Here is a 27,836-nt window from a genome sequence, read left to right on the forward strand (position 1 = left end):
TTCTCCTCAACAGATTATTAGAGTTCTAGTTGCTCTACATTCTTGCCAATCCTTCGTATATTCAGTCTTTAATTTTAGCCATTCTAGTACGTGTGTAGTGGTATCTCACTGTGCTTTTAATTTACGTTTCTCTAGTTACTAATAATGTTTTTTTGAGGTTATTTTCCATCCCTGTATATTCTTTGGTGAAGGGTCTGTTCAGATTTTTTGGTCCATTTTTTGAGTTGTTATTTATTATTGCGTCTGAGCTTATTTTATATGTTGTCAATACAATCCTTTCTTAGGTGAGTGTAAATATTTTCTTCCAGTCCATAGCTTGTCTTTTCATTTGCTTATCAGTGTCTTTCAAAGAGAAGATGGTTTTGATTTTATAAAGTCCAATTTATCATTTTGTGATTCATGTTATATGCTTAATAATCTGAGATCACAAAGATTTTTCTACTGTGTGCTAAATATGGAAAAACAAATGTGAACAAGATACACGAAGGTACTTGTCTCAATTTTCTAGTGTGTATTCTTACAGTTTTACAGTTTTAGCTCTTATATTTAGGTCTATGATAAATTCAAGTTCCTTTCTTATAGGCAAGATCAAGGTTTAATTTTTTATATGGATTGTTCACCATTTGTTGAAACTGCTGTGCTCCCTTACTGAATTTTGATACTTTTATTGAAAATTAATTGAATATATGTGGGTTACCCCATCTTTAAACAAAGACCTCCCTCAACTCAACATGCCCATTTAACTAAAAGTTCATCACTTCCACATCTTCACCTCTTCAAAGAGTGGTCTAGATTCACTGTTTCTGCTTCCTTATTTCTTACTCCTCACACTAGTCTCTTTCACTATCATTCCACAAAAACGGTTCTTGCCAGAATCACCAGTGATATCTGTTTTAACATCTGGTGGACACTGTTGTATTGTTGTCTCATGTGATTCTCAGTGCCCTTGGGCCTCCTTGACCCCTCCTTCCTCTTTCAGACACTTTTTTCCCTTAACTAACATAGCATCCCACCATTCTTCTTATTTTTCTTCTGTTTTTCTATTTGTCCCTACATGTCTACTTGGCTAGTTCTTCTTCTTTTACCTGTTTCTTAATTATCAATGTCCCTCAGGATTCTGGCCAAAGCCCCTTTTTCTTCTTGTTCTGTGTATATTCCCTGCTTATTCCCATCTAATCTGCTGGCTGAAGCATCTCAAATTTATATTTGCCAGATTTATAAAAGCAAGATCTTTTCTGAGCTTCATTTCTGCACATTTAACTGCCTAGGAAGTTGAGCTCTAGGAAGAAAAGTGCCCTATATATATTGTGTTCACATTTGTGTTCCTATGTTTAGCACAGACAACTTAATAACTATTTGTTGACTAAATGAACAAATGAATATGTGAACAAACTAAGCAACCTGTGCAGCTGATATTATAACATATCTTATAATTCTAGTACAATGTTTTAGTATTGGCCTTTTTACTGATACCTAATATGTGTAATGAGTACATGACTCTGGGCACAGGAGAAGCAAATTACTTTTAGAATCACATACTTTGTCTTTGCCATGGCTGTTTTCCTGTTACAATTGGTAGAGAACCTTGGGATGAGGAGATGGGAATGAGATCCTAGGCAAGGGCAAGAAGGAGACATTTCTCCAGAATGTTGCAAACACTGTTTCTAAAGTTTTTCAGTCCAATAGTTTCCTTCAAGAATTAACCTATATTGTTTGAGGAATAAAATATCTTAATGGCCCTATTAAATTCTGATTACAGCTTTAATTACAGTACATTATTTCTTTTTTGCTTTTCACCCAAACTTTTGTAAGTCCCTGTAACATTTTTTCTTGGCTCTAAAATGATTCTCAAAAATTGTATAGGAAGATGTAAACTGGGTAATGTAGACTCTTTCGGACCTAGTGTGATGAATATTTTTATGGTGATCTGAGTGTTCACATCAAAGAATGTATATGCTTCTTATGGGCTTACTGTTACGCCCAGAGCTTTGAGGGTATTTGGGAAAAATACAAGACATAATCCTCATTGCTGCCCTCAGGGAGCACACAGCTTTAGGGAGGTAAGAGCCACAACTGGCAAGTAAACAGCAACACCTGTGAAGCAGTTTGTAGTCTCTATTGCATGTTGCTTGGCAAGAAAGATAGTCTCCTGCGACTAGACATGTACTTTTGGCCTTGCCTGTCACTATGGGCTGTCCTGAAAGTGTTTAGGGTTTCTCTATAAATACCCTTTTTATTTGTTCTCGAGCATGCAGTCCCTTACATTTCTCTGTCTCTCTCTCCTACATTTCAGTGAGCGGTTTCTGGTGAGACTGAACAAGAATGGTGGGCCAAGGAACCCAGAGAAGATAGAACGAATGTGTGCCCTTTTTACAGTATGTGCAAATTCTCTTTCCCTTCTCTACTGTTGACTCTAACTAGGGCCCTGCTCTGTGGATATTGTTGCCCTGGAAACAAGCATTTATTCTTATTTCCCCACACACTGGTGAGAATAGAACTTGATTTATGTGTCTATCAGGTTTTAATGAAATATCTAAGAAAACTGAAATTAGCTTCAGTTTTTAATTGAATTTATTAAAGAAATATAATCAAGTACCTTTTAGTGATGTACATTTTAGAAGCTATTTAATATAATAGACACATAAAATTTGAGGAAAGTCTTTCTTACAATTCTTCTTCAAGGCCACTGGGAAGTTCTCTGATGTGTAAGTATGGTTTCTCTAAAGGCACCCACCAAATTTACAGCTTTGCAGTTTTTTAATGAGTTTATATAAAGAGAGCCAAACTAAATAGTCCTCCTCTTTCAAATACCAAGCAGAGTCTTTTCGTGCCATGATTCATACTTCATTTTTTTCTGAATAACCGTGCTGTTATTCGTGGTCTCTGAGCTCGTGGACTCATCAGCTCAGAGAAGGCTAGGTAACCTGCTTATTGAAAAGTGCTAAGCCTCACAATACCACAGTGCCTTGTGTATTCTTCAAGCTGATTCTGATTTACTAAATTTTTTTTTACCCAGTTATAAAACTTAACTGCCCAGCTTTATTTATTTCAGTTAATTTATTTCTGAAGAAGAAAATAAGACCGTGTCACAATTTTAAACCACTTTGGACTATCATGGATTCTTTGATGTGCTTCAGTGATACTGAGATACATCAAAACCTGTTGAGTGCAGGGAGGTATGATGGTGTCACAGTTCCACTGCCCTCGTTTGTGTTGCATGATTGATAGGTGACAGTCAGGTGTCTCAAACCTTATGGTGTGCCTCTTAAACACAAATGGGATTTATCTAGGGCTCTGATATGTGACTTTCTCTGAAAGATAAAATAGGATTTGTTTACCTTTTTTTGTTCATTTACTACAACTTTATCGAAATCTCAAATGATGTTACTGCAGAATCAGAAGCCACTTTTACAGGAATAACTTCTATTGAAATTGCTTCGGATATGAAGGATTTACAAATCTAGCTAAGCTAACATGAAGTTTCTTACATCTTTGAGCTCAGCGTTCAAAGCTTAGGAGATAATACAGGAAGAAAAAGCAGGAAAAGCAGATCCAGGAGCACGGCTAAGGGAATTGAGATGGTTTAGTCTGGAAAGATCAATGCTCTCTCTTCAACAGGAAAACAAGGGAAAGAGTCCAAATTGCAGGTAATGGGATGTAGGTTAGAATATTGGGGGAGAGCATCTAAAGTGAGACTACCTGAACACTGAGCTGGTTCTCTGGGGCCACCTTCCTGAAACAGGATTAGAATGAGATGAGACACCCATCTGTCTAGAATGTCTCAGTGACCTTAGGAGTCTTTCATAGATCCTCGTGCTCTGATATTGTTTGGTTAAAGCAGCAAAAGAAATTGTCGATTCCTTGTTCTTTGGCACTGTGGGAACAGAGCTGCGTGTGTGTGTGTGCGCGTGTGTGCGTGTGCGTGCATGTGTGCTGTCCTTGAATGTGATGAGTGCAGTCCTTGTCTCTTGAAAAATGAACTTAATTATGATATTTGAATGTAATTATACAGTAAATCAAAACTTTCGTTTAACAGCATTTTAATTATCTATAGGGACCCAGAGGCCTAGGCTGTAGCTCCAGCTTTATAAATCAGAGATGCACGTAACACTTAAGACGTGATCTTGTTCTGCCACAATGAGAAGGCACAAGGCTGCTAAAAATACCCACTTTTGTAGTTCCCTTTGCAGTACAGCCCTGGATCTTTTTTTAAAGATCCCCCCAAAAAAATGATTTGAGGAATTTTTTTCAAAACCTAGAAGATTTTTAAACAAGATTGTTCTAGCCAGGATTTTCATGTTTCACTTTAAGCTTATACAAAATAATAATTTTGGTGGAAACTATTTTCTGACTATCTAAGACTTGAGTTCCTCCTGTGGGCCAAAGGAGTTTTCCAGATTGGCATACGTGTTACAGAGTTTTCAAGTAAATGCAAGAAAATGCAGGTACAGCTGTGGTCAGTGCCAGTATGTTAGCTTACCTTAGCATCAAGAAAAGGGAACCATACAAATGGAGCAGTTTTGCAGGGTTACTCAAGCTGACTTCAGAGCCACATTATAGGCAGTCACATTATCCATGCACAATCTTGCTGTTGGTAAATCCTGTTTTTTTCTGACTATGTTAGATTTCAGAGCTCCCTGTGCAGGAAGAATTTTATCCAAGAAGGAGGTGTTTCATATTTATGTAAATGTCTAATACAGTGAGGATTTTGATGACTTTCATGGTTAACAATGGCTGTGTGGTATGAGCATGAGAGAGCATGTCTGTGTATTTACTCCTTACTAGATATCCAGTGCCTCACACACAGTGCCTGGCAAATACTAACGATTTGTTACATAAACAAATGAATACATGTTTATTTTCTATTATAGTTGAGTGATCAGCTCAGAGAATGAACTTGTGTTGTTTTCCCTGCATTAATTGGCATCATATTTTTTACATTTACTTTTTCACATTTCAAAATAGAATTTTAGGTAGTGCTTTCTTGGAATTAAGAATGAATTTAATTATTAGTGCAATAACATCATTTATTAAAATACTGCCTCCTTTTCTGCAGCATAAGAATGAATAAATTGGCTGTGTTTTATATTTGTAAATCCTATTATCTCTACAGAAAAAGGGTAGTCCAGGCACAGGAAAGTGAATTGACTTTTCCATGTTTCAGATGAAATATTTGTAACTGAGTCAAGATGCTGATCCCTGAGTCACTGTCCTTTCTACCCACCAGGTAGTTGGGAACCAGCTTCCTAGTTATGTAGGATTGGAGGATAAGGTCCAGTGAGTAAATCTAAATTCACACCCTGCTCACCAGATGAATGGTGGGTGAGTCACCTCTCTCCCCACCTTGGTTTCACAGGTCTTGTGACATAACTCTATGGTAACTGTGTTTAACCATATCTAATAAGATATGGTTATATCTAATATAACCATATTATATCTCATATCTAATAAGATAGCCTTTACACTGAATTTTGACACTGAAATTATGTGGAACTCACAAATAATAATTTTACTTAAAATATTTTCTGGTACTGATTATTGTCATCTTATTTTTACTGACCTCAAATAAATACCACAGAATGTTCTGGGTACCATGTACAACATGGTAAGAAAGAGCCCCTACCCAGCCATTTAGAAAATACTATAAATTACATTTTAGGCTTCTTCCTTTCACTCACCTGAACCAGAACCAAAGGAGAGATCCCATGCTCTTGTGTACAGCCCATCTGGTTAGTGTTTGATCATCTTTGGTAACTGGCTTGAATTCTCTACGTATATTGGGATATATAATTATACTGGTTATTTGATAGTTTGGATTAACACAATCTAAGCTATGTAGAAGACCATTTCACTTTGAAATGTGTCAAACATTTACATATCTTTTAGTAATAGACATATTTCTATCCCAAAAATTATGTAAAAATGGTAATCTGTTTTTTAATTTCTATTTGTTATTTAGTAGTCATCTTAATATTTAGCAAAATGTAGTACTGTTTGGAGGATATCATTTTAAATTAAAGGAATTATTATTATTTATTTTTATTTTTTATTTTTTTGCGGTACACGGGCCTCTTACTGTTGTGGCCTCTCCCGTTGCGGAGCACAGGCTCCGGACGCACAGGCTCAGCGGCCATGGCTCACGAGCCCAGCTGCTCCGCAGCATGTGGGATCTTCCCGGACTGGGGTACAAACCCGTGTCTCCTGCATCGGCAGGCAGACTCTCAACCACTGCGCCACCAGGGAAGCCCTAAAGGAATTATTGAAATGGAGTCTAAAACATCATTTTTCAATATCAAAAGAACTTTCATGCAAAAATATATCTTTGTGATTCCAGAGATAACAATTTATGTTAAATTATTTTGTAACCCATTTCATTGTAAGTATATTTCATTATTCCATCAAGAATTTGGCAAAATATTATAACGGTCTAGAATCTAAAAGCTTCAATTTCACCATTACAAATTACTTTTTAATGTCTCCTTTTCTTTCATATGTTCAGGACCACTCTACAGGGCAGAGCTGGGATTATGGTGAGGCAAGCAAAGCGCAGGATCCTGAGAATGAGACCTTAAATTTTATACCTTAGATGGCTTGCTTGCCTCACCCTAGACCTAACCCTGCTACAGGGTAAACATAAACATAAAGCAAACATGGGGATTCTGGATCCAAAGCTCATTCAAAATCATGACTGCTGCTTGATTGTCCCTTTTCCTGCTTTATTGAAAAGAGATAGGTATCTGGGACAAATCAAAAGATGAAAGATGGGAAGGAAATTGAACTAAGGGACCTTTTCCTAGAAGCAAAAGGGAAATCACAGGAACCTGTCCCATTAAAGATAGAGGTTACTCCTTCAATCATCATTAATTCATAACAGTGGCTGGGAGTGAGCAGTGGTTGATGACCTGGTGAAAGTCTGAAACGATACATATTAAAGGAAGCTTTATTACTTCGAGTATAATGTGTTAAATAAAATATAAATATATACTCAAACATTTTTTTTCAAAATGTGTTCTACACATAAATAATGTATAAAATTATTTTTATAACTCTAGTTTTAAAAGTGATTCTGGATCAGATTTGTTTACTTAAAGGAAGCCCTTAAAATTTTCCAGATAAAATTATTTTCAGCTTTATACTTCAGCATAAATGATACATATCTAAATTTAGAAATGGGAGATCTAATTATTGAGGTTTCACTAAAACCAAAGTAATCGCTTTTCAAGGGAACACATCTAGTGTATAATAATCGTTTGTGGACAGCAGAATAAATGTAGAAAATTAGTAGAGAGTAAACTTTCAGAACTTCAGTCATTAATGAGCCTTTTGGTGTTTTCCCAATTTTTTTTCTACATTGGAAATTTCTTTTGTTACAGAATGTTTTTTTATGATTTTGGAATAAACATGGATAAGTCAATGTCATGGAGATTTCTAATGTGAGAACTTTCGGAGATAGGTGGTCTAAATAAGAACTGGAAAAATATTGTCAACAAAATAATCTTCCAAGGGCATATAAGATGTCCAGGCTTTCACTGCAGGAATCTTATAAACACTAAACTGCTATGTGCTTTAATCCCCTTCCCCCACCTATAGCATATGCTAAAAGCAGCAAAAGCAAACCATTATGAGGTTCAAAATGAAATTTTAATTATTTTCTATATATTCATTGCCTTAATTTATTTTTTCTCTTTTCTTAGGATCTGAGCAGCAAAGATATGAAGAGAGATTTATATATAGTTGCCCATGTGATACGAATAGGTACGGTTCACTTTATCAATTCACATGACTAAGACCACCCCAACTTGGGATATCTGCTGTGTATGACCTTTGTCTTCTGCCTAGCTCTTCAGGTTTTAGGATTACTTCAGGTACTTCAGGTCTTAGGATTAGAGTCCAGCTTGTACTGGAGCTGTACCTTAAGCTCAGCTGCTGCAATAGCTGAATTTGATAGACATGAAAGCATTTTCTGCTCCCTATTTGTTTTTGGACCCATACTTTTTATTTCAAGTGGTCTGCTTTTTTACATTCTCTCCATCTAATGTTCTGCCTCTGTACCAGCCCTCTGCCTCAGAGATCTTATAACGGATTGCCAGGGCTGCCAGCTTAACAGGTAGTGAATGGCCTTTGCTGTGTTTTGTATCAAAAAGTATGTATCTATGCTATTTTCCACAAAATTAGAGTTACTGTCATTACTGCACTAGATGGATGGTATCTCACTTCTACCCCACCCAAGATTTTTGGTGCCTGTGGTTCATTTGTCCAGTCTTATTTTAAGTTTATGACATAATTTGCGGGCCCATGACTAACCAAGTCTTCTTTCATAGTGGGTTCTGGCATATCCTTTACAGCAAAAGAGTTGTTTTGCCAACAACGAAACAACTCTTTTGCTGTACTTTGGGTTTTTGTTTTGCTGTACTTGATAAAGTTGAGGTTCCAGTTCTGCATTTGCAAGTCCTCTTGCCACTATAAGCACAGCCTTGGTAAGCAGGAAAATTAAGCTCCCATCTACTTTCTGAGACTCTTCTTGCTCCTACAGTGGTTCAGGAGCAGCTTTGGCTGGAAGAATTTGGTTGGAAGAATAGTACATTGTCCTCATTATCTCTGTATACATAACTTTTACCTCTCAGCTAAAATATTCAACTAAGAAGTTAAAATATATTAGCACATTGGTTTTTCTAAGAAATTCATGAAACCACTGTTTCATTCGCATATGATTAATAAATGGACTCTTGGTGTTGAGGTGGGTAGTAAGGATGATTAATTGAATGTGGTGCAGGGGAAGAGCCCTGGCCAAAGGCTTGTTTGGCATTCCTCTACATAAATAACCTTGCATCCTTGGATGGCTCCCTTCATCTTCAGTCTTCCAATTTAGAAGATCTCTAAGATACCTATAGCTCTGGCATCCTTGGATGACAATTTGGTGGTGCTATAGAGGAGCATGGAGTTCTCCTCAGTCTGACTGGTGTTTCTGCTGTGCCCCAGGCCGGATGCTCCTGAATGACTCAAAGAAGGGCCCTGCTCATCTGCACTATCGGCGGCCGTATGGCTGTGCAGTCCTAAGCATCCTGGATGTCCTGCAGTCGCTCACAGAATTAAAGGAAGAGAAGGATTTTGTTCTTAAGGTTTACACGTGAGTAATGGACCTCAGAAATATTAATGATTTGCAACATAAGACATCCCAGCACTGCCCTTGAGAGCAGAAGTTCTCAAGCTTTGCAGGACACAGACTCATCAGGTTATGTAGGATAGGGAGTTTTTTGAAAATGCAAAGATTTCCTGCTAAAGGTTTGGTGTGGGCCCAGGCAACTGTATTTTTAATAAGCTTCCCAGGTGATTCTGAAGCAGCTGAACTTGGAACATTCTATTCTAAAGTAAAAGACTGGTAATACACAATTCCTCTTCTCTCCAGGACTAGCCAACCTTATTACGTATTTACAGGAAAGCTAATAATCTAATTTCTCCTGTGTTTTGGCTGTAAAAGAGTCATCTGTGTCTAATACTTGCCCACCAGCTGTTGTAACTGAGCTGACTACTGATGTAAATTTCTTCAAAGAATGATCACAAGTCAGGTTGCCCTGTCATTGAAGAAAAGCCAGTTTTTCTGAGGAGCTAAGGTGTTTTTTTTTTTTTTGATTTTTCTTTTTTTTTATTTTTTATTTTTATTTTTTGTTTCAAGCTGCTACATTTCGGGGCTATTTTTTTTTTTTTTTTGCTTTATAACAAATTTAATCAGTTATACATATACATATGTTTCCATATCCCCTCCCTTTTGCGTCTCCCTCCCACCCTCCCTATCCCACCCCTCTAGGTGGTCACAAAGCACCGAGCTGATCTCCCTGTGCTATGCGGCTGCTTCCCACTAGCTATCTACCTTACGTTTGGTAGTGTATATATGTCCATGCCGCTCTTTCACTTTGTCACAGCTTACCCTTCCCCCTCCCCATATCCTCAAGTCCATTCTCTAGTAGGTCTGTGTCTTTATTCCTGTCTTACTCCTAGGTTCTTGATGACATTTTTTTTTCTTAAATTCCATATATATGTGTCAGCATACAGTATTTGTCTTTCTCTTTCTAACTTACTTCACTCTGTATGACAGACTCTAGGTCCATCCACCTCATTACAAATAGCTCAATTTCATTTCTTTTTATGGCTGAGTAATATTCCATTGTATATATGTGCCACATCTTCTTTACCCATTCATCCGATGATGGACACTTAGGTTGTTTCCATCTCCGGGCTATTGTAAATAGGGCTGCTATGAACATTTTGGTACATGTCTCTTTTTGAATTATGGTTTTCTCAGGGTATATGCCCAGTAGTGGGATTGCTGGGTCATATGGTAGTTCTATTTGTAGTTTTTTAAGGAACCTCCATACCGTTCTCCATAGCGGCTGTACCAATTCACATTCCCACCAGCAGTGCAAGAGTGTTCCCTTTTTTCCACACCCTCTCCAGCATTTATTGTTTCTAGATTTTTTGATGATGGCCATTCTGACTGGTGTGAGATGATATCTCATTGTAGTTTTGATTTGCATTTCTCTAATGAGTAAAGATGTTGAGCATCCTTTCATGTGTTTGTTGGCTGTCTGTATATCTTCTGTGGAGAAATGTCTATTTAGGTCTTCTGCCCATTTTTGGATTGGGTTGTTTGTTTTTTTGTTATTGAGCTGCATGAGCTGCTTATAAATTTTGGAGATTAATCCTTTGTCAGTTGCTTCATTGGCAAATATTTTCTCCCATTCTGAGGGTTGTCTTTTGGTCTTGTTTATGGTTTCCTTTGCTGTGCAAAAGCTTTTAAGTTTCATTAGGTCCCATGTGTTTATTTTTGTCTTTATTTCCATGTCTCTAGGAGGTGGGTCAAAAAGGATCTTGCTGTGATTTATGTCATAGAGTGTTCTGCCTATGTTTTCCTCTAAGAGTTTGATAGTGTCTGGCCTTACATTTAGGTCTTTAATCCATTTTGAGCTTATTTTTGTGTATGGTGTTAGGGAGTGATCTAATCTCATACTTTTACATGTCCCTATCCAGTTTTCCCAGCACCACTTATTGAAGAGACTGTCCTTTCTCCACTGTACATTCCTGCCTCCTTTATCAAAGATAAGGTGACCATATGTCCGTGGGTTTATCTCTGGGCTTTCTATCCTGTTCCATTGATCTATCTTTCTGTTTTTGTGCCAGTACCATACTGTCTTGATTACTGTAGCTTTGTAGTATAGTCTGAAGTCAGGGAGCCTGATTCCTCCAGCTCCATTTTTCATTCTCAAGATTGCTTTGGCTATTCGGGGTCTTTTGTGTTTCCATACAAATTGTGAAATTTTTTGTTCTAGTTCTGTGAAAAATGCCAGTTGTAGTTTGATAGGTATTGCATTGAATCTGTAGATTGCTTTGGGTAGTAGAGTCATTTTCACAATGTTGATTCTTCCAATCCAAGAACATGGTACATCTCTCCATCTATTTGTATCATCTTTAATTTCTTTCATCAGTGTCTTATAATTTTCTGCATACAGGTCTTTTGTCTCCTTAGGTAGGTTTATTCCTAGATATTTTATTCTTTTTGTTGCAATGGTAAATGGGAGTGTTTCCTTGATTTCACTTTCAGATTTTTCATCATTAGTATATAGGAATGCCAGAGATTTCTGTGCATTAATTTTGTATCCTGCAACTTTACCAAATTCATTGATTAGCTCTATTAGTTTTCTGGTAGCATCTTTAGGATTCTCTATGTATAGTATCATGTCATCTGCAAACAGTGACAGCTTTACTTCTTCTTCTCCAATTTGGATTCCTTTTATTTCCTTTTCTTCTCTGATTGCTGTGGCTAAAACTTCCAAAACTATGTTGAATAAGAGTGGTGAGAGTGGGCAACCTTGTCTTGTTCCTGATCTTAGTGGAAATGGTTTCAGTTTTTCACCATTGAGGACGATGCTGGCTGTGGGTTTGTCATATATGGCCTTTATGATGTTGAGGAAAGTTCCCTCTATGCCTACTTTCTGCAGGGTTTTTATCATAACTGGGTGTTGAATTTTGTCGAAAGCTTTCTCTGCATCTATTGAGATGATCATATGGTTTTTCTCCTTCAGTTTGTTAATATGGTGTATCACGTTGATTGATTTGCGTATATTGAAGAATCCTTGCATTCCTGGAATAAACCCCACTTGATCATGGTGTATGATCCTTTCAATGTGCTGTTGGATTCTGTTTGCTAGTATTTTGTTGAGGATTTTTGCATCTATGTTCATCAGTGATATTGGCCTGTAGTTTTCTTTCTTTGTGACATCCTTGTCTGGTTTTGGTATCAAGGTGATGGTGGCCTCGTAGAATGAGTTTGGGAGTGTTCCTCCCTCTGCTATATTTTGGAAGAGTTTGAGAAGGATAGGTGTTAGCTCTTCTCTAAATGCTTGATAGAATTCGCCTGTGAAGCCATCTGGTCCTGGGCTTTTGTTTGTTGGAAGATTTTTTATCACAGTTTCAATTTCAGTGCTTGTGATTGGTCTGTTCATATTTTCTATTTCTTCCTGATTCAGTCTTGGCAGGTTGTGCATTTCTAAGAATTTGTCCATTTCTTCCAGGTTGTCCATTTTATTGGCATAGAGTTGCTTATAGTAATCTCTCATGATCTTTTGTATTTCTGCAGTGTCAGTTGTTACTTCTCCTTTTTCATTTCTAATTCTATTGATTTGAGTCTTCTCCCTTTTTTTCTTGATGAGTCTGGCTAATGGTTTATCAATTTTGTTTATCTTCTCAAAGAACCAGCTTTTAGTTTTATTGATCTTTGCTATCGTTTCCTTCATTTCTTTTTCATTTATTTCTGATCTGATTTTTATGATTTCTTTCCTTCTGCTAACTTTGGGATGTTTTTGTTCTTCTTTCTCTAATTGCTTTAGGTGCAAGGTTAGGTTGTTTATTCGAGATGTTTCCTGTTTCTTAAGGTGGGATTGTATTGCTATAAACTTCCCTCTTAGAACTGCTTTTGCTGCATCCCATAGGTTTTGGGTCGTCGTGTCTCCATTGTCATTTGTTTCTAGGTATTTTTTAATTTCCTCTTTGATTTCTTCAGTGATCACTTCGTTATTAAGTAGTGTATTGTTTAGCCTCCATGTGTTTGTATTTTTTACAGCTCTTTTCCTGTAATTGATATCTAGTCTCATAGCATTGTGGTCGGAAAAGATACTTGATACAATTTCAATTTTCTTAAATTTACCAAGGCTTGATTTGTGACCCAAGATATGATCTATCCTGGAGAATGTTCCATGAGCACTTGAGAAGAAAGTGTAATCTGCTGTTTTTGGATGGAATGTCCTATAAATATCAGTTAAGTCCATCTTGTTTAATGTATCATTTAAAGCTTGTGTTTCCTTGTTTATTTTCATTTTGGATGATCTGTCCATTGGTGAAAGCGGGGTGTTACAGTCCTCAAATATTATTGTGTTACTGTCGATTTCCCCTTTTATGGCTGTTAGCATTTGCCTTATGTATTGAGGTGCTCCTATGTTGGGTGCATAAATATTTACAATTGTTATATCTTCTTCTTGGATCGATCCCTTGATCATTATGTAGTGTCCTTCTTTGTCTCTTCTAGTAGTCTTTATTTTAAAGTCTATTTTGTCTGATATGAGAATTGCTACTCCAGCTTTCTTTTGGTTTCCATTTGCATGGAATATCTTTTTCCATCCCCTTACTTTCAGTCTGTTTGTGTCTCTAGGTCTGAAGTGGGTCTCTTGTAGACAGCATATATATGGGTCTTGTTTTTGTATCCATTCAGCCAGTCTGTGTCTTTTGGTGGGAGCATTTAGTCTATTTACATTTAAGGTAATTATTGATATGTATGTTCCTATTCCCATTTTCTTAATTGTTTTGGGTTCGTTATTGTAGGTCTTTTCCTTCTGTTGTGTTTCTTGCCTAGAGAAGTTCCTTTAGCATTTGTTGTAAAGCTGGTTTGGTGGTGCTGAACTCTCTCAGTTTTTGCTTGTCTGTGAAGATTTTAATTTCTCCATCAAATCTGAATGAGATCCTTGCTGGGTAGAGTAATCTTGGTTGCAGGTTTTTCTCCTTCATCACTTTAATTATGTCCTGCCACTCCCTTCTAGCTTGTAGAGTTTCTGCTGAGAGATCAGCTGTTATCCTGATGGGGATTCCCTTGTGTGTTATTTGTTGTTTTTGCCTTGTTGCTTTTAATATGTTTTCTTTGTGTTTAATTTTTGACAGTTTGATTAATATGTGTCTTGGCGTATTTCTCCTTGGATTTATTCTGTATGGGACTCTCTGTGCCTCCTGGACTTGATTAACTATTTCCTTTCCCATATTAAGGAAGTTTTCAACTATAATCTCTTCAAATATTTTCTCAGTCCCTTTCTTTTTCTCTTCTTCTTCTGGAACCCCTATAATTCTAATGTTGGTGCGTTTAATGTTGTCCCAGAGGTCTCTGAGACTGTCCTCTGTTCTTTTCATTCTTTTTTCTTTATTTTGCTGTGCAGCAGTTATTTCCACTATTTTATCTTCCACCTCACTTATCCGTTCTTCTGCCTCAGTTATTCTGCTATTGATCCCATCTAGAGTATTTTTAATTTCATGTATTGTGTTTTTAATCAATGCTTGATTCATCTTTAGTTCTTCTAGGTCCTTGTTAACTGTTTCTTGCATTTTGTCTATTCTATTTCCAAGATTTTGGATCTGGGAAATAGAATCTTGGATCATCTTTACCATCATTATTCTGAATTCTTTTTCAGGTAGACTGCCTATTACCTCTTCATTTGTTAGGTCTGGTGGGGTTTTATCTTGCTCCTTCTCCTGCTGTGTGTTTTTCTGTCTTCTCATTTTGCTTATGTTACTGTGTTTGGGGTCTCCTTTTTGCAGGCTGCAGGTTCGTAGTTCCCGTTGTTTTTGGTGTCTGTCCCCAGTGGCTAAGGTTGGTTTAGTGGGTTGTGTAGGCTTCCTGGTGGAGGGGACTAGTGCCTGTGTTCTGGTGGATGAGGCTGGATCTTGTCTTTCTGGTGGGCAGGTCCACGTCTGGTGGTGTGTTTTAGGGTGTCTGCGGGCTTTTTATGATTTTAGGCCACCTCTCTGCTAATGGGTGGCGTTGTGTTCCTGTCTTGCTAGTTGTTTGGCATAGGGTGTCCAGCACTGTAGCTTGCTGGTCGTTGAGTGAAGCTGGGTGCTGGTGTTGAGATGGAGATCTCTGGAAGATTTTCGCCGTTTGATATTATGTGGAGCTGGGAGGTCTCTTGTGGACCAGTGTCCTGAAGTTGGCTCTCCCACCTCAGAGGCACAGCACTGACTCCGAGCTCCTCAATTTGGGATGATATGTTGTCTATTCATGTATTCCACAGATGCAGGGTACATCAAGTTGATTGTGGAGCTTTAATCCGCTGCTTTTGAGGCTGCTGGGAGAGGTTTCCCTTTCTCTTCTTTGTTCTCACAGCTCCTGGGTCTCAGCTTTGGATTTGGCCCCGCCTCTGCGTGTAGGTCACCGGAGGGCGTCTGTTCTTCGCTCAGACAGGACAGGGTTAAAGGAGCAGCCTCTTCGGGGACTCTGGCTCACTCAGGCCGGGCGGAAGGGAGGGGCACGGAGTGCGGGGAGAGCCTGCAGCGGCAGAGGTCGGCGTGACGTTGCACCAGCCCGAGGCGCGCCGTGCGTTCTCCCAGGGAAGCCGCCCCTGGATCCCGGGACCCCGGCAGTGGCGGGCTGCACAGGCTCCCGGAAGGGCGGTGTGGGCAGTGACCTGTGCTCGCACACAGGCTTCTTGGCGGCGGCAGCAGCAGCCCCAGCGTCCCACGCCCGTCACTGGGCTCCGCGCTTTCAGTCGCGACTCGCGCCCGTCTGTGGAGCCCCTTTAAGCAGCGCTCTTAATCCCCTATCCTCGCGCACCAGGAAACCAAGAGGGAAGAAAAAGTCTCTTGCCTCTTCGGCAAGGAGCTAAGGTTTTACTCTTCATTTCTGCCCCTACCGATCTATGTCACCAGCCAAGCATGGCATTATTTTTAGGGTTCATCATCCAAGGGCTCTGCCTTACAGAAGCAGTGCATCTCCTCCTGACTCTTGTTAAACAATAGAAAAAACAAAGAAAAGTAACACAGAATCCAGGTATATCATCTGTCTTTGCTTGTAGAGACTTAGGCATGAATCATAATGCTGAAAACATGATCAGTGGTGAGTTTAGTGAGTTTTTAAAGCAAGTGTATTTCTAACTGTGAGAATTAAAAAAAGAAATCTCTCCCCTTTTGGTTTTAACCCAATATTGTTTTTTCAAAGTAAATCTAATGCTGTCAATCACCAGTTTAATATATCTTTACCATAATATTTGTGTGTATTTTTCTAAATTATCTGTTCTATCGGATTCAGTCATGAAGTAAACTTAATTCACAATTATGCTTAATTTGGGCCTTTGTATAATCAACCACATTTTATTAATTTCAAAATAAAAGCCCAGATATCCTTATTACCTATTTTGCCTTAAGCTCTGTTTTGTTCAGCGTTGTGTACTTGATGTGATGAGGATCTTCCTTTGAAATAATAACTTACAAAGGAAATTTTGGCAGGTTTCCTCTTCCTTTCATGCATCAGTCACAGCCTTTCTCCATTTACGAAATCTCTTCAATGATGGGTGGTGGAACCTGCTTTTTTTTTTTTTAATAAATTTATTTATTTATTATTTTTAACTTTTTGGCTGCGTTGGGTCTTTGTTGCGGTGTGCGGGCTTCTCACTGCGGTGGCTTCTCTTGTTGCGGAGCATGGGCTCTAGGTGCACGGGCTTCAGTAGTTGTGGCTTGTGGGCTCTAGAGCACAGGCTCAGTAGTTGTGGTGCACGGGCTTAGTTGCTCCGCAGTATGTGGGATCTTCCCGGACCAGGGCTCGAATCCATGTCCCCTGCATTGGCAGGCGGATTCTTAACCACTGCACCACCAGGGAAGTCCCGGGACCTGCTTCTTGATACAACTTCCTCCCTTTGAAAAGGACTAAATGTTAATCCAAAATCATCATCATTATCATCTTACTCCACTCTATCCTTTCTAAGGGCATGGAGTTTATAGATAGCACTCCAGAGTTGCATCTCTCTGCACATATCAGCTGTTCCTTGCTTCAGTGCAAATTCTCATTGTGGATAGGGGCTTGCACAGCATCTCTCTTGAAATCATGCTATCAAGCTTAATTAGCCTAATTGCTTCTAAAACAACAGTTTTCAGTACTAACATGTCACTTTTCAAGAAGTGGGATTCATGTGTAGCTTTTTCTTAGCTCCTTTCTCTGAGCTGTGCCTAATATATCAGTTCTAAAAAGCCAAAGAAAGATATTGTTTTCAACAGAGAAGTTAGGTTTTTTTTAAGTTTTTTGAAGGACTAATAGAGTTAAAATGTAGGATAATTTTTCCACTTGATAGTATTAACAGACTTTCAAAGACACTTCCATGTTTGTGAAATCGATTTTGTGCATGGTATGGGATTCCTCTAGGGTTAGTGTTTTAAATCCACATCAGCACAGTGAATTCAGCCCTATGGAGAAGTAATATTTTCCAACAAATTTTAGGGGACATGTTTGTTAGGTTTGATTGGAAGCTTAAAGGTTTTACTAATAGCTACTGATAGTGTTTTAGCCTTTGCTAGGACAGAATTTTGCAAGGATAAAAAAACCTCTTGTATAGTTTTAATCAGTGAATTAGCAAAATATCTCATTAGTTGTTGACCTTCTCATTGTTTCTTCTATTATTCAGAGTCAGCCTCAGGCCTCAAGCCCCTGTATGTCTCTTGTCATGACCACTGCTCTGGCTTTATAGATATTTAATATCATGTGTGTTGGGAAGGCACCACATCCTTTTTTTTTTTTTTTTTTTTCCTTTTTGCGGTATGCGGGCCTCTCACTGCTGTGGCCTCTCCCGTTGCGGAGCACAGGCTCCGGACGCGCAGGCTCCGGACGCGCAGGCTCAGCGGCCATGGCTCACGGGCCCAGCCGCTCTGCGGCATATGGGATCCTTCCAGACCGGGGCACGAACCCGTATCCCCTGCATCGGCAGGCGGACTCTCAACCACTGCGCCACCAGGGAGGCCCACCACATCCTTTTTTTAAAAAATCACAACAAGAAGCTGAGGTGTAAGAACTAGGTCGCTTTTTAGTGAGCCAGAAACCTTAAAAATCACAAACGAATAACCACTATGTGAAGTTCATTCTGATATAGATACCATGTTTCTTCTTGGCCAGAGGGACTGGACTCTCAGGCAGGCACAAGGCTTGCTGAATCTGGAGCCTAGGATGTAAAAGGAGAGGAATGCCAAGGAGCTAAAGCCAGCATTGGGATGGGGTGGAGGGTGTCCATAAATAGTACATATGGGGCCTCCCTGGTGGCGCAGTGGTTGAGAGTCCGCCTGCCGATGCAGGGGATACGGGTTCGTGCCCCGGTCCGGGAGGATCCCATGTGCCACGGAGCGGCTGGGCCCGTGAGCCATGGGCCCGTGAGCCATGGCTGCTGATCCTGCGCATCTGGAGCCTGTGCTCCGCAACGGGAGAGGCCACAACAGTGAGAGGCCCGCGTACTGCAAAAAAAAAAAAAATAGTACATATGACCAAATACAAGATGCCTCTGAATATGTGATGACCACTCTCCAACTTCACATTGAAAAAAGTCCAAACACTTTTAGGCCAACTTTAATGAAATAAATAACTACTTAGAATATTAAATTTATCATTTTAGTTATATTTTAAATATAACACTATTACACACTATGTACTCAATCACATATTATGTAAAATTGAGAAGTATTGCTTTTTCCCCACTTCCACATTTTATGAGAAGATTTTATTTGAATTCTTTATGTGCAGCCATGCCATTAGGTCTCTGTCATCACTATAGCCATATTCTGAGTCATCTGACAGTTTTCCAAGGCACATTATCAGGTTTGGTTTTGATACATCACTGTTTGAATCCTTAATGATGCTTTCGCTGGAGATTCATCTTGAGGCCCAATTACATATTTGCTGAACAGTTGGACACTTGATGTTTTTATGTTTTCATTTGTCATGTAGGCCTATGTATATGACCTTAATGATACAGCCACTTACTATGCTGCTTTTAAGGTGAGTTTTACAGTAGCATCCAGTACTTCAATTTGGAGGTCATACCCAAGGATGATTACTAAATCTGTGTAGTTTTGCTCTTAAAAAATTTTTTAACCAAGATAAAATTTATAAGCATCTAAAACTTGCATTGATTGAGGATATTTCAGGATAATGTAACTTATCCAAACAGTGCTGTGATGATAAAAATAAAGGGGTTCAGAGAATGCCCTATAACATGAAAGGCTTTGTGAGGGTGGAAATACAAGGTGGCAGCTTCTTCTGTGAGTGATGCCTGGAAGGGAACCTCTCCTTGTATTTGGAATAGACACAGGCATTTCCTCAGAACAGTGCCTTTGGGTTCTTTGTTTCATCACTACCTCATCTATGAAACTGCCTTAAGTTGAGGGGACTTGTTTGGGAGCCATTCTTAAATGGAAGCTCATTCTTAAATGGGTAAAGGACCATTGGGTCACTCTCATTTTGGTACAGATTTTGGTACAGATTAAAGGATGTCTTTATATGTAATAACTCTAAATGAAAAATTCTGCTTCTCACTTGCAAGTCAGGTAAAGAAATAGCTCATATTTCTCTTTCTCCTAGCCTAGGCCTTCTCAATTTTCAGTGGATCATCATCCACCCAGGACCATTATCTGCTAGGTCCATTATCAGTGTTCAGACATGCGTTGTTTGAGCATCTGCACCAAATGTCTTTTCAGGCCATACAAGGAAGACTCAAATCCAGCAGGTCTCTGTCCATGGAACTGCTCTATTTTGACTTCTAGTGCCCACTGTCTCTAGCCTCAGTGTCTAACTGGGTTTTTGTGTGTGTTAGTGCTGCTGCAAAACAGAACACGTTAAATAATGAACCAAAATAAAGAAAGTTAGCTCAGGATGACTCCCTGCTCATGCAGAGGTGAGAGGTTCACAACAGGAGTCTCTAACATGGATCTATAGTGTTGGCACATGAGGTCCCAAGTATTCTCTGCCACAGGATTGAAAAAACAAATGTGCTTTCTCTTCCCTTCCTTTTTTGTTCTGCTGCTACTCTAGAAAGAGTGATATGAAAGAACAGTGGCTCTACAAGTATATACAAACATAGAGCTGGCTTTGTATAACAACTTTAACTGACTTAAAAGTATGTCAGTAGTATGTATGATCCCAGCTTGGTTTTTAAAAACATAGATATAATACTTTCATCTATTAGATAGATTAGGTAGATGAGATGGTAGATAGAAGCTGTGAGATTTGGAAAAGTCATCCTAATTCCCCAAACTTTAGTTTCCTCATTTAAAAAATTGGGGGTGGGAGGATGGAATAAGGTAATATAAGAGAGACAGAAAAAAAAAAAGAACCCATTTGAACCAGTGAATCAAACAGGAAAGAGGTGGAAAAATAAATGAGAGGATTGGTGGTTCAGGAAATGAGGTATACCCAAATAATAGGTGTATTACATGCCATCTAAAAGGAGTTTCCTGTCTTTTTTTTTTTTTTTTTTGCTAGTGACTCTTGTTTATTGGCAAGTTTCACTTTCACATCTAAACTAGAAATCCTACATAATTCCATTCATAATATCTTAATTACTCCATGGTGGCCACATAAAATGTCACCTGTTTTCAGTGGTAAAATCAGTGTACATTTGTTTAGTGCTCTGTACTCTCTCAGAGCCCTTCTGGCTATATAATCACATTGAAACTTCATAACAAGCCTGTGCACTGAGTGGAGCTTCACCATCTTACAGAGGTAGAGTTGGTCAACACCAGTTAAGTAAGTGACTAAGCAAATTAATGACATTTCTTGGAAGAACAAAAGAATGGTAGTAATCATACTTTGATTTTAAATTAATTTTTCATTTAACCTATAATGATTCAAAAACAGCACCAATAACAAAAAGTGCTAGGGATAGAATCATATCTTGGGCTTTATAGAACATGTTATGTTCTTCTTAAATTTTTTAAATATTTTTATTTATTTTATTTTTGGCTGTGTTGGGTCTTTTGTTGCTGCACGTGGGCTTTTCTCTAGTTGCGGCAAGCGGGGGCCACTCCTTGTTGCAGTGTGCAGGCTTCTCACTGTGGTGGCTTCTCTTGTTGCGGAGCATGGGCTCTAGGTGCGTGGGCCTCAGTAGTTGAGGCACTAAGGCTCAGTCGTTGTGGCTCATGGGCTCTAGAGTGCAGGCTCCGCGGCATGTGGGATCTTCCCAGACCAGGGCTCGAACCCATGTACCCTGCATTGGGAGGCAGATTCTTAGCCACTGCGCCACCAGGAAAGCCCTAAACTTTTTATTTTAAATTGAAGTATAGCCGATTAACAGTGTTGTGATAGTTTCAGGTGCACAACAAAGCGACCCAGCCATACATATATATGTATCCATTCTCCCCCAAACTCCCCTGCCATCCAGGCTGCCACATCACATTGAGCAGAGCTCCCTGTGCTATACAGTAGGTCCTTGTTGGTTATCCACTTTAAATATAGCAGTGTGTACATGTCAATCCCAAACTCCCTAACTATCCCTTGCCCCCATCCTTCCTAGAACATGTTATTTTTAAGGTGTTTATTCTTCTTTATGGTCAACATTTAGTTTTTATAGCTGTTGGGTTGTCATACCTTTTATTAACCAGTAATAAAGGCACAAATTAGATTTAAAAGCTGTATTAATATTTCTATTAGTAAAAATTTAGACATTTCTATCCTAAAGGAAACCCTAATATAAATAAATGCAGGATGTATAATCATTCAGCACAAAGATGCATATAAGAATATATATCATACAGTACAAAAGCTGCTGTAAGAGAGCATTAAAAAATCAGAAAGCCTAGAGCAAAGGACAGTAGAAAGCCCATATCAGTTATGACAATAAATATAATTGAGATGAAAGAAAACCCTATTAGGTAAAAATTCTTAAAATAGAGGCAAAAAACAAAATTCATCTATATATTAGTGAGAGACTCACAAATATAATAAGAGAAACAAAAAGATTAATAACAAATAAGTATAATAATAAAATACAGACAAAATGAAATGTCATAATAGTAATGATAAAAAATAAATTCTACTGTAAAAGGTATGAAATGAATGTGCCGTGTAAGTAGTATCAGGGATTGACAGAAAAAGAAAACACACACACACAATAAAGTTAAATTTGGTTTCCTCTTTCATCCACCAAGAATACATATCTCACGGGAAGCAAAATGGCCTCTCAGGGTAGGCACACACATAACATGTAATGCACCACTCACTCCCTCAGCCCTAGAATCCCCAGCAGAAGCAGCCCCTGATACTTGGACTCTGCAAAGTAGAGGGTGACTACTCTACTACCATTAAATTCAGGGTTCACACTTCATTCCGGAGATATTTACTCAACAGTTCATGTTCTTCAGTTTAAAGGAACGTTGACCAAACTTAGCCTTAACACACTCACCTTCTTAACTGGGGAAAGAAAGCAAAGTGAGAAGCCCAGGTGTACTTGCCAGCATCTCTGCCTCCAGCTCACCAGTGTTCCAGAAAGCCCTTTTTTTTCCTTTACAGGGATAGAAAGAGCATTTTATACTGATACATGGTGAAATTTATAGTGAAGATCTAATTGTTGTGACCTTTGAATATAATAATGACTCAAAATTATTATGTCCAATTTATTATAAATATAAAGGTAAAAGTACCGTAAAAGCAAGAGATTTGTTAACATCCCTTTTGACATATAAGAAGACAAAAATAAGGATGGAGATAAATATCTAAATCAGATAAATAAATCTGACTTAGGAGAGACTCTGAATAAGGTTGATGTGACAGAGAATAACAGCATTATTGAGCACTCACCTGGGCTGTTATCTCTTTTTTACATATGAGGGAGACAGGACACAGAGTGGTGAGGCACGTGCCTGAGCAGCCTTGTTAAGAGACCATACTCTTAGCCACTTGCTCTCCTACCTCTACACAGGGTGGCATAATTTATCATCTAAATCAGTATGTGCTGATAGTCAAATGGAGTGCTGTTGCTTGCCAGGGCAGCAGATGTAACTGAAGTATCCCAGCTCACCAGGCTGTATGATTCTTCCAGTGCTAAAAAAAAAAAAAAGAAGAAGATTTGTCCAACAAACAGAATACATCTTTTCCAGGGCCCATGGAACAACATTTTACAAAAATTATTCATAGAAAAAATTTTCATAAATTCCACATGGCACAAGCCACATTCTGATCACAGTGCAGTTAGCATATTAGTCATCCAGAGGGGAAAGACCTTACAATAATTCTGATATCAAAAAAGATAACTTGACAAAGGTCAACCTTCATTCCCAATTATTTAACAATTTTGGCTTAGTAAACTAAGAATAAAAATGCTGTTTGTTGCAGTTTGAGGGGGCTAATGGATATCAGTAGATTGGTTTTGAGATCAGAATGTTAAGTGGGTGTAGATTAAAATGGAGGTACCAATGTAGAGTCACAAAGGTACATGTGACATATTTTTTTTATAAATTTATAGTGTGTATATATATGTAAGCAGTATGGATAAATGTGACACCTTTATTAGCAACAAAGACAACCCTCAGAATGGGAGAAAATATTTGCAAATGAAGCAGCCGACAAGGGATTAATCTCTAAAATATACAAATAGCTCATGCAGCTCAATCAAAAAAGCAAATAACCCAATCAGAAAATGGTCAGAAGATCTAAATAGACATTTCTCCAAAGAAGACATACAGATGGGTAAAAAGCATATGAAAAGATGCTCAACATCACTAATTATTAGAGAAATGCAAATCAAAACTACAATGAGGTGTCACCTCACACTGGTCAGAATGGCCATCATCAAAATGTCTACAAACAGTAAATGCTGGAAAGGGTGTGGAGAAAAGGGAACCTTCCTGCACTGTTGGTGGGAGTGTAAATTGGTACAGCCACTATGGAGAACAATATGGAGGTTCCTTAAAAAACTAAAAATAGAACTACCATATGAACTTGGGCTTGTGCAGGTAATCCAGGATGATTTCATCTCAAGATCCTCAACTTAATTACAACTGCAAAAACACTTTTTCCAAATAAGGAAACATTCACACTTCTAGGGATTAGGATATGGACATATCTTTTTAGGGACCACCATTCAACCCATTCTAACTTTTGATTAACATTAACCCTGAATTAGAAAGACTTTTAAAGTCACAGTCAATGTGGAGCCTGTTGGTGCAGAGATTGTGTGCTATCTGCAAACAGGTTGCTCCCAAAAGAGGGAAGAGGCAGATCTGAGATGTTCATGTGTGGGTCCTTCTCCTAGAAGCACTGGCCAAAGAAGTCACTCCTTTTCCCAGGAAAGTGATGGAAGGGGCGGAAGTGTTACTCACATAAGGCTTTTCACCACCTGGAAAGAGGAATAAAAATAAGTATTCTTGCTAAAGCACTATAATTTTACATATATGTGTGTAAATATACATATATATGCTGTTTGACTTCCTTTTTAATTGATTGTATTAAATAAACATATATGTTATAAAATAAGAAATAGTTTAAATTTTTCATGAGTGAAAAGGCAGTTTCTCATGACTCATGAGAGACCATCCAAAAAGAATCAGATTGGTTGATTTGTGTCAGCTTGGTCTTAGGGACTCTGTCAAACTGGGACATTTTAACAGAAATGCGGGCTTCTCAATGCTTCTCTCTTCTTTTACACTATAAGTAAGGACTGCATGAACCAGTTGTCAGCATCTGTAGTGTTCCTAAATCTGTAGATTGTTGCCTATTTTCTAGCTTATTAGGACTTGCCACCAAATAAGTGCCAAAATAAAGCAAGTCACACCCAAAGAGAAAGATTTTTTTAATATCATAGTAGACTTTATTTATTTATTTATTTATTTATTTATTTTTGGCCACACCGTGCAGCATGTGGGATCTTAGTTCCCTGACCAGGGATTAAACCTGTGACCCATGCATTGGAAGCACGGAGTCTTAACCACTGGACCACTAGGGAAGTCCCAAAAGTAGACTTTATTTTTTAATTCTTTTAAAAAATTGTTTTATTGAAGCGTAGTTGATTTACAATGTTTCAAGTGTATAGCAAAATAATTCAGTTATACATATATATATTCTTTTTCAGATTCTTTTCATTATAGGTTATTACAAGATACTGAATATAGTTCCTTGTGCTATACAGTAGATCCTTATTGTTTATCTGTTTTATATATAGTAGTCTGTATTTGTTAATCACAAATTCCAAGTTTATCCCTCCTTAACCCTTTGATAACCATAAGCTTGTTTTCTATGTCTGTGAGTCTATTTCTGTTTTATAAATAAGTTCATTTGTATCAATTTTCTGGGTTCCACATGTAAGTGATAGCATATGATATTTTTCTTTTTCTGTCTGACTTATTTCACTTAGTATGATAATCTCTAGGTCCATCCTTGTTGCTGCAAATGGCATTATTTCATTCTTTTTTATGGCTGAGTAATATTCCATGTATATATGTACCACATCTTCTTTATCCATTCCTCTGTCAATGGACATTTAGGTTGCTTCCATGTCTTGGCTGTAGTAAATAGTGCTGCAGTGAACATTGAGGTGCATGTATCTTTTCGAGTTAGAGCTTTCTCCAGATATATGCCCAGGAGTGGGATTGCAGGATCATATGGTAGGTCTATTTTTAGTTTTTTAAGGAACCTCCATACTGTTCTCCATAATGGCTGCACCAATTTACATTCCCACCAACAGTGTAGGAAGGTTCCCTTTTCTCCACACCCTCTCCAGCATTTATTATTTGTAGGCTTTTAGATGATGGTCATTGTGACCAGTGTGAGGTAATCCCTCATTGTAAGTTTGATTTGCATTTCTCTAATTATCAGTGATATTGAGCATCTTTCCATGTGCCTGTTGGCCATCTGGATGTCTTCTTTGGAGAAATGTCTATTTAGGTCTTCTGCCCATTTTTTTATTGTCTTGTTTATTTATTTATTTATTTTTGATGTTGAGCTATATAAGTTGCTTGTATATTTTGGAAATTAAGTCTTTGTCGGTTGCATCATTTGCAAATGTTTTCTCCCATTCCATGGGTTGTATGTTCGTTTTGTTTATGGTTTCCTTTGCTGTACAAAAGCTTTTAAGTTTAATTAGATCCCATTTGTTTTTGTTTTTTTTGCAGTTACTCTAGGAGATGGATCCAAAAAAATATTACTGTGATTTATGTCAGAGAGTGTCCTGCCCATCTTTTTCTCTAGGACTTTTATATATTTAGGTCTTTAATCCTTTTTTTTTTTTTTTTTTTTTGCGGTACGCGGGCCTCTCACTGTTGTGGCCTCTCCCGTTGTGGAGCACAGGCTCCGGACGCGCAGGCTCAGAGGCCGTGGCTCACAGGCCCAGCCGCTCCATGGCATGTGGGATCTTCCCAGACCGGGGCACGAACCCGTGTCCCCTGCATTAGCAGGCGGACTCTCAAACACTGCGCCACCAGGGAAGCCCCCCTTTCATCCATTTTGAATTTATTTTTGTTTATGATGTTAGAGAATGTTCTAATTCCATTCTTTTACATGTACCTGTCCAGTTTTCCCAGCACCACTTACTAAAGAGACTGTCTTTTCTCCATTGTATTGGTATATTCTTGCCTCCTTTGTTGAAAACTAATTGACTGTAAGTGTGCAGGTTTATTTCTGGGCTCTCTATCCTGTTCCATTGATCTCTATGTCTGTTTTTGTGACAGTAACATACTATTTTGATAAATTCAGCTTTGTAGTATAGTCTGAAATCCTCCAGCTCCATTGTTCTTAAGAGTTTTCTGGCTATTCAGGGTCTTTTGTGTTTCCATACAAATTTTTAAATTTTTTGCTCCAGTTCTGTGAAAAATGCCATTGGTAGTTTGGTAGGGATTGCACTGAATCAGTAGATTGCCTTGGATAGTATAGTCATTTTAACAATATTCATCTTCCCAATCCAAGAATATGGTGTATCTTTCCATCTGTTTGTGTGGTCTTCAACTTTTTTCATCAGCATCTTACAGTTTTCAGAGGACAGGTCTTTTGCCTCCTTAGGTAGGTTTATTCCTAGGTATTTCATTATTTTTTATGTGATGGTAAATGGGGTTATTTCCTTAATTTCGCTTTCTAATAGTTCATTGCTATTGTATAGAAATGCAGCAGGTTTCTGTATATTAATTTTGCATCCAGCAACTTTACCAAATTCATTGATGAGCTCTAGTAGCTTTCTGGTAGCGTCTTTAGGATTTTCTATGTATAGTATCATGACACTGGCAAACAGTGACAGTTTTACTTTTTCTTTTCCAATTTGGATTCCTTTTATTTCTTTTTCTTCTCTCGTTGCTGTGGCTAGGATTTCCAAAATTATGTTGAATAAAAGTGGCAAGAGTGGACATCCTTGTCTTGTTCCTGATCTTAGAGGGAATGCTTTCGGCTTTTCACTGTTGTGTATGATAGTTGTGGGTTTGTAATTTATGACCTTTATTATGTTGAGGTGTGTTCCCTCTATGCCAGTTTTCTGAAGAGTTTTTATCATAAATGATGTTGAATTTCATCAAAAGCTTTTTCTGCATCTATTGAGATGATCATATGGTTTTTATTCTTCAATATGTTAGTGTGGTATATCGCATTGATTGATTTGTGGATATTGAAAAATCCTTGCATTTCTAAGATAAATCCCACTTGACCATGGTGTGTGATCCTTTTAATATATTGTTGGAGTCAGTTTGCTAGTATTTTGTTGAGGATTTTGGTGTCTTTGTTCATCAGTGATATTGACCTGTAATTTTCTTTTTTTTATGATATCTTTGTCTGGTTTTCATATCAGGGTGATCACGGCCTCATA

General features: G+C 38.2%; 1 protein-coding gene across 7 annotated transcripts in view; it reads left to right on the forward strand.

Annotated features, from left to right (window-relative positions):
• The window catches only part of DOCK3 (dedicator of cytokinesis 3), a 422,568-nt gene that overhangs the window by 281,285 nt on the left and 113,447 nt on the right, over nucleotides 1-27,836 (forward strand). For 6 of the 7 annotated variants that reach the window (XM_060109452.1, XM_060109453.1, XM_060109454.1 and 3 more), the window contains 3 exons: nucleotides 2,294-2,375; nucleotides 7,695-7,755; nucleotides 8,980-9,127. In XM_060109452.1, the coding sequence (XP_059965435.1) occupies nucleotides 2,294-2,375; nucleotides 7,695-7,755; nucleotides 8,980-9,127 (291 nt within the window). The remainder of the gene's footprint in view (nucleotides 1-2,293; nucleotides 2,376-7,694; nucleotides 7,756-8,979; nucleotides 9,128-27,836) is intronic. The other variant, XM_060109458.1, reaches the window with a different exon arrangement.

The sequence above is a fragment of the Mesoplodon densirostris genome, chromosome 10, assembly GCF_025265405.1.
Source record: "Mesoplodon densirostris isolate mMesDen1 chromosome 10, mMesDen1 primary haplotype, whole genome shotgun sequence".
In the NCBI taxonomy this organism is placed as follows: domain Eukaryota; kingdom Metazoa; phylum Chordata; class Mammalia; order Artiodactyla; family Ziphiidae; genus Mesoplodon; species Mesoplodon densirostris.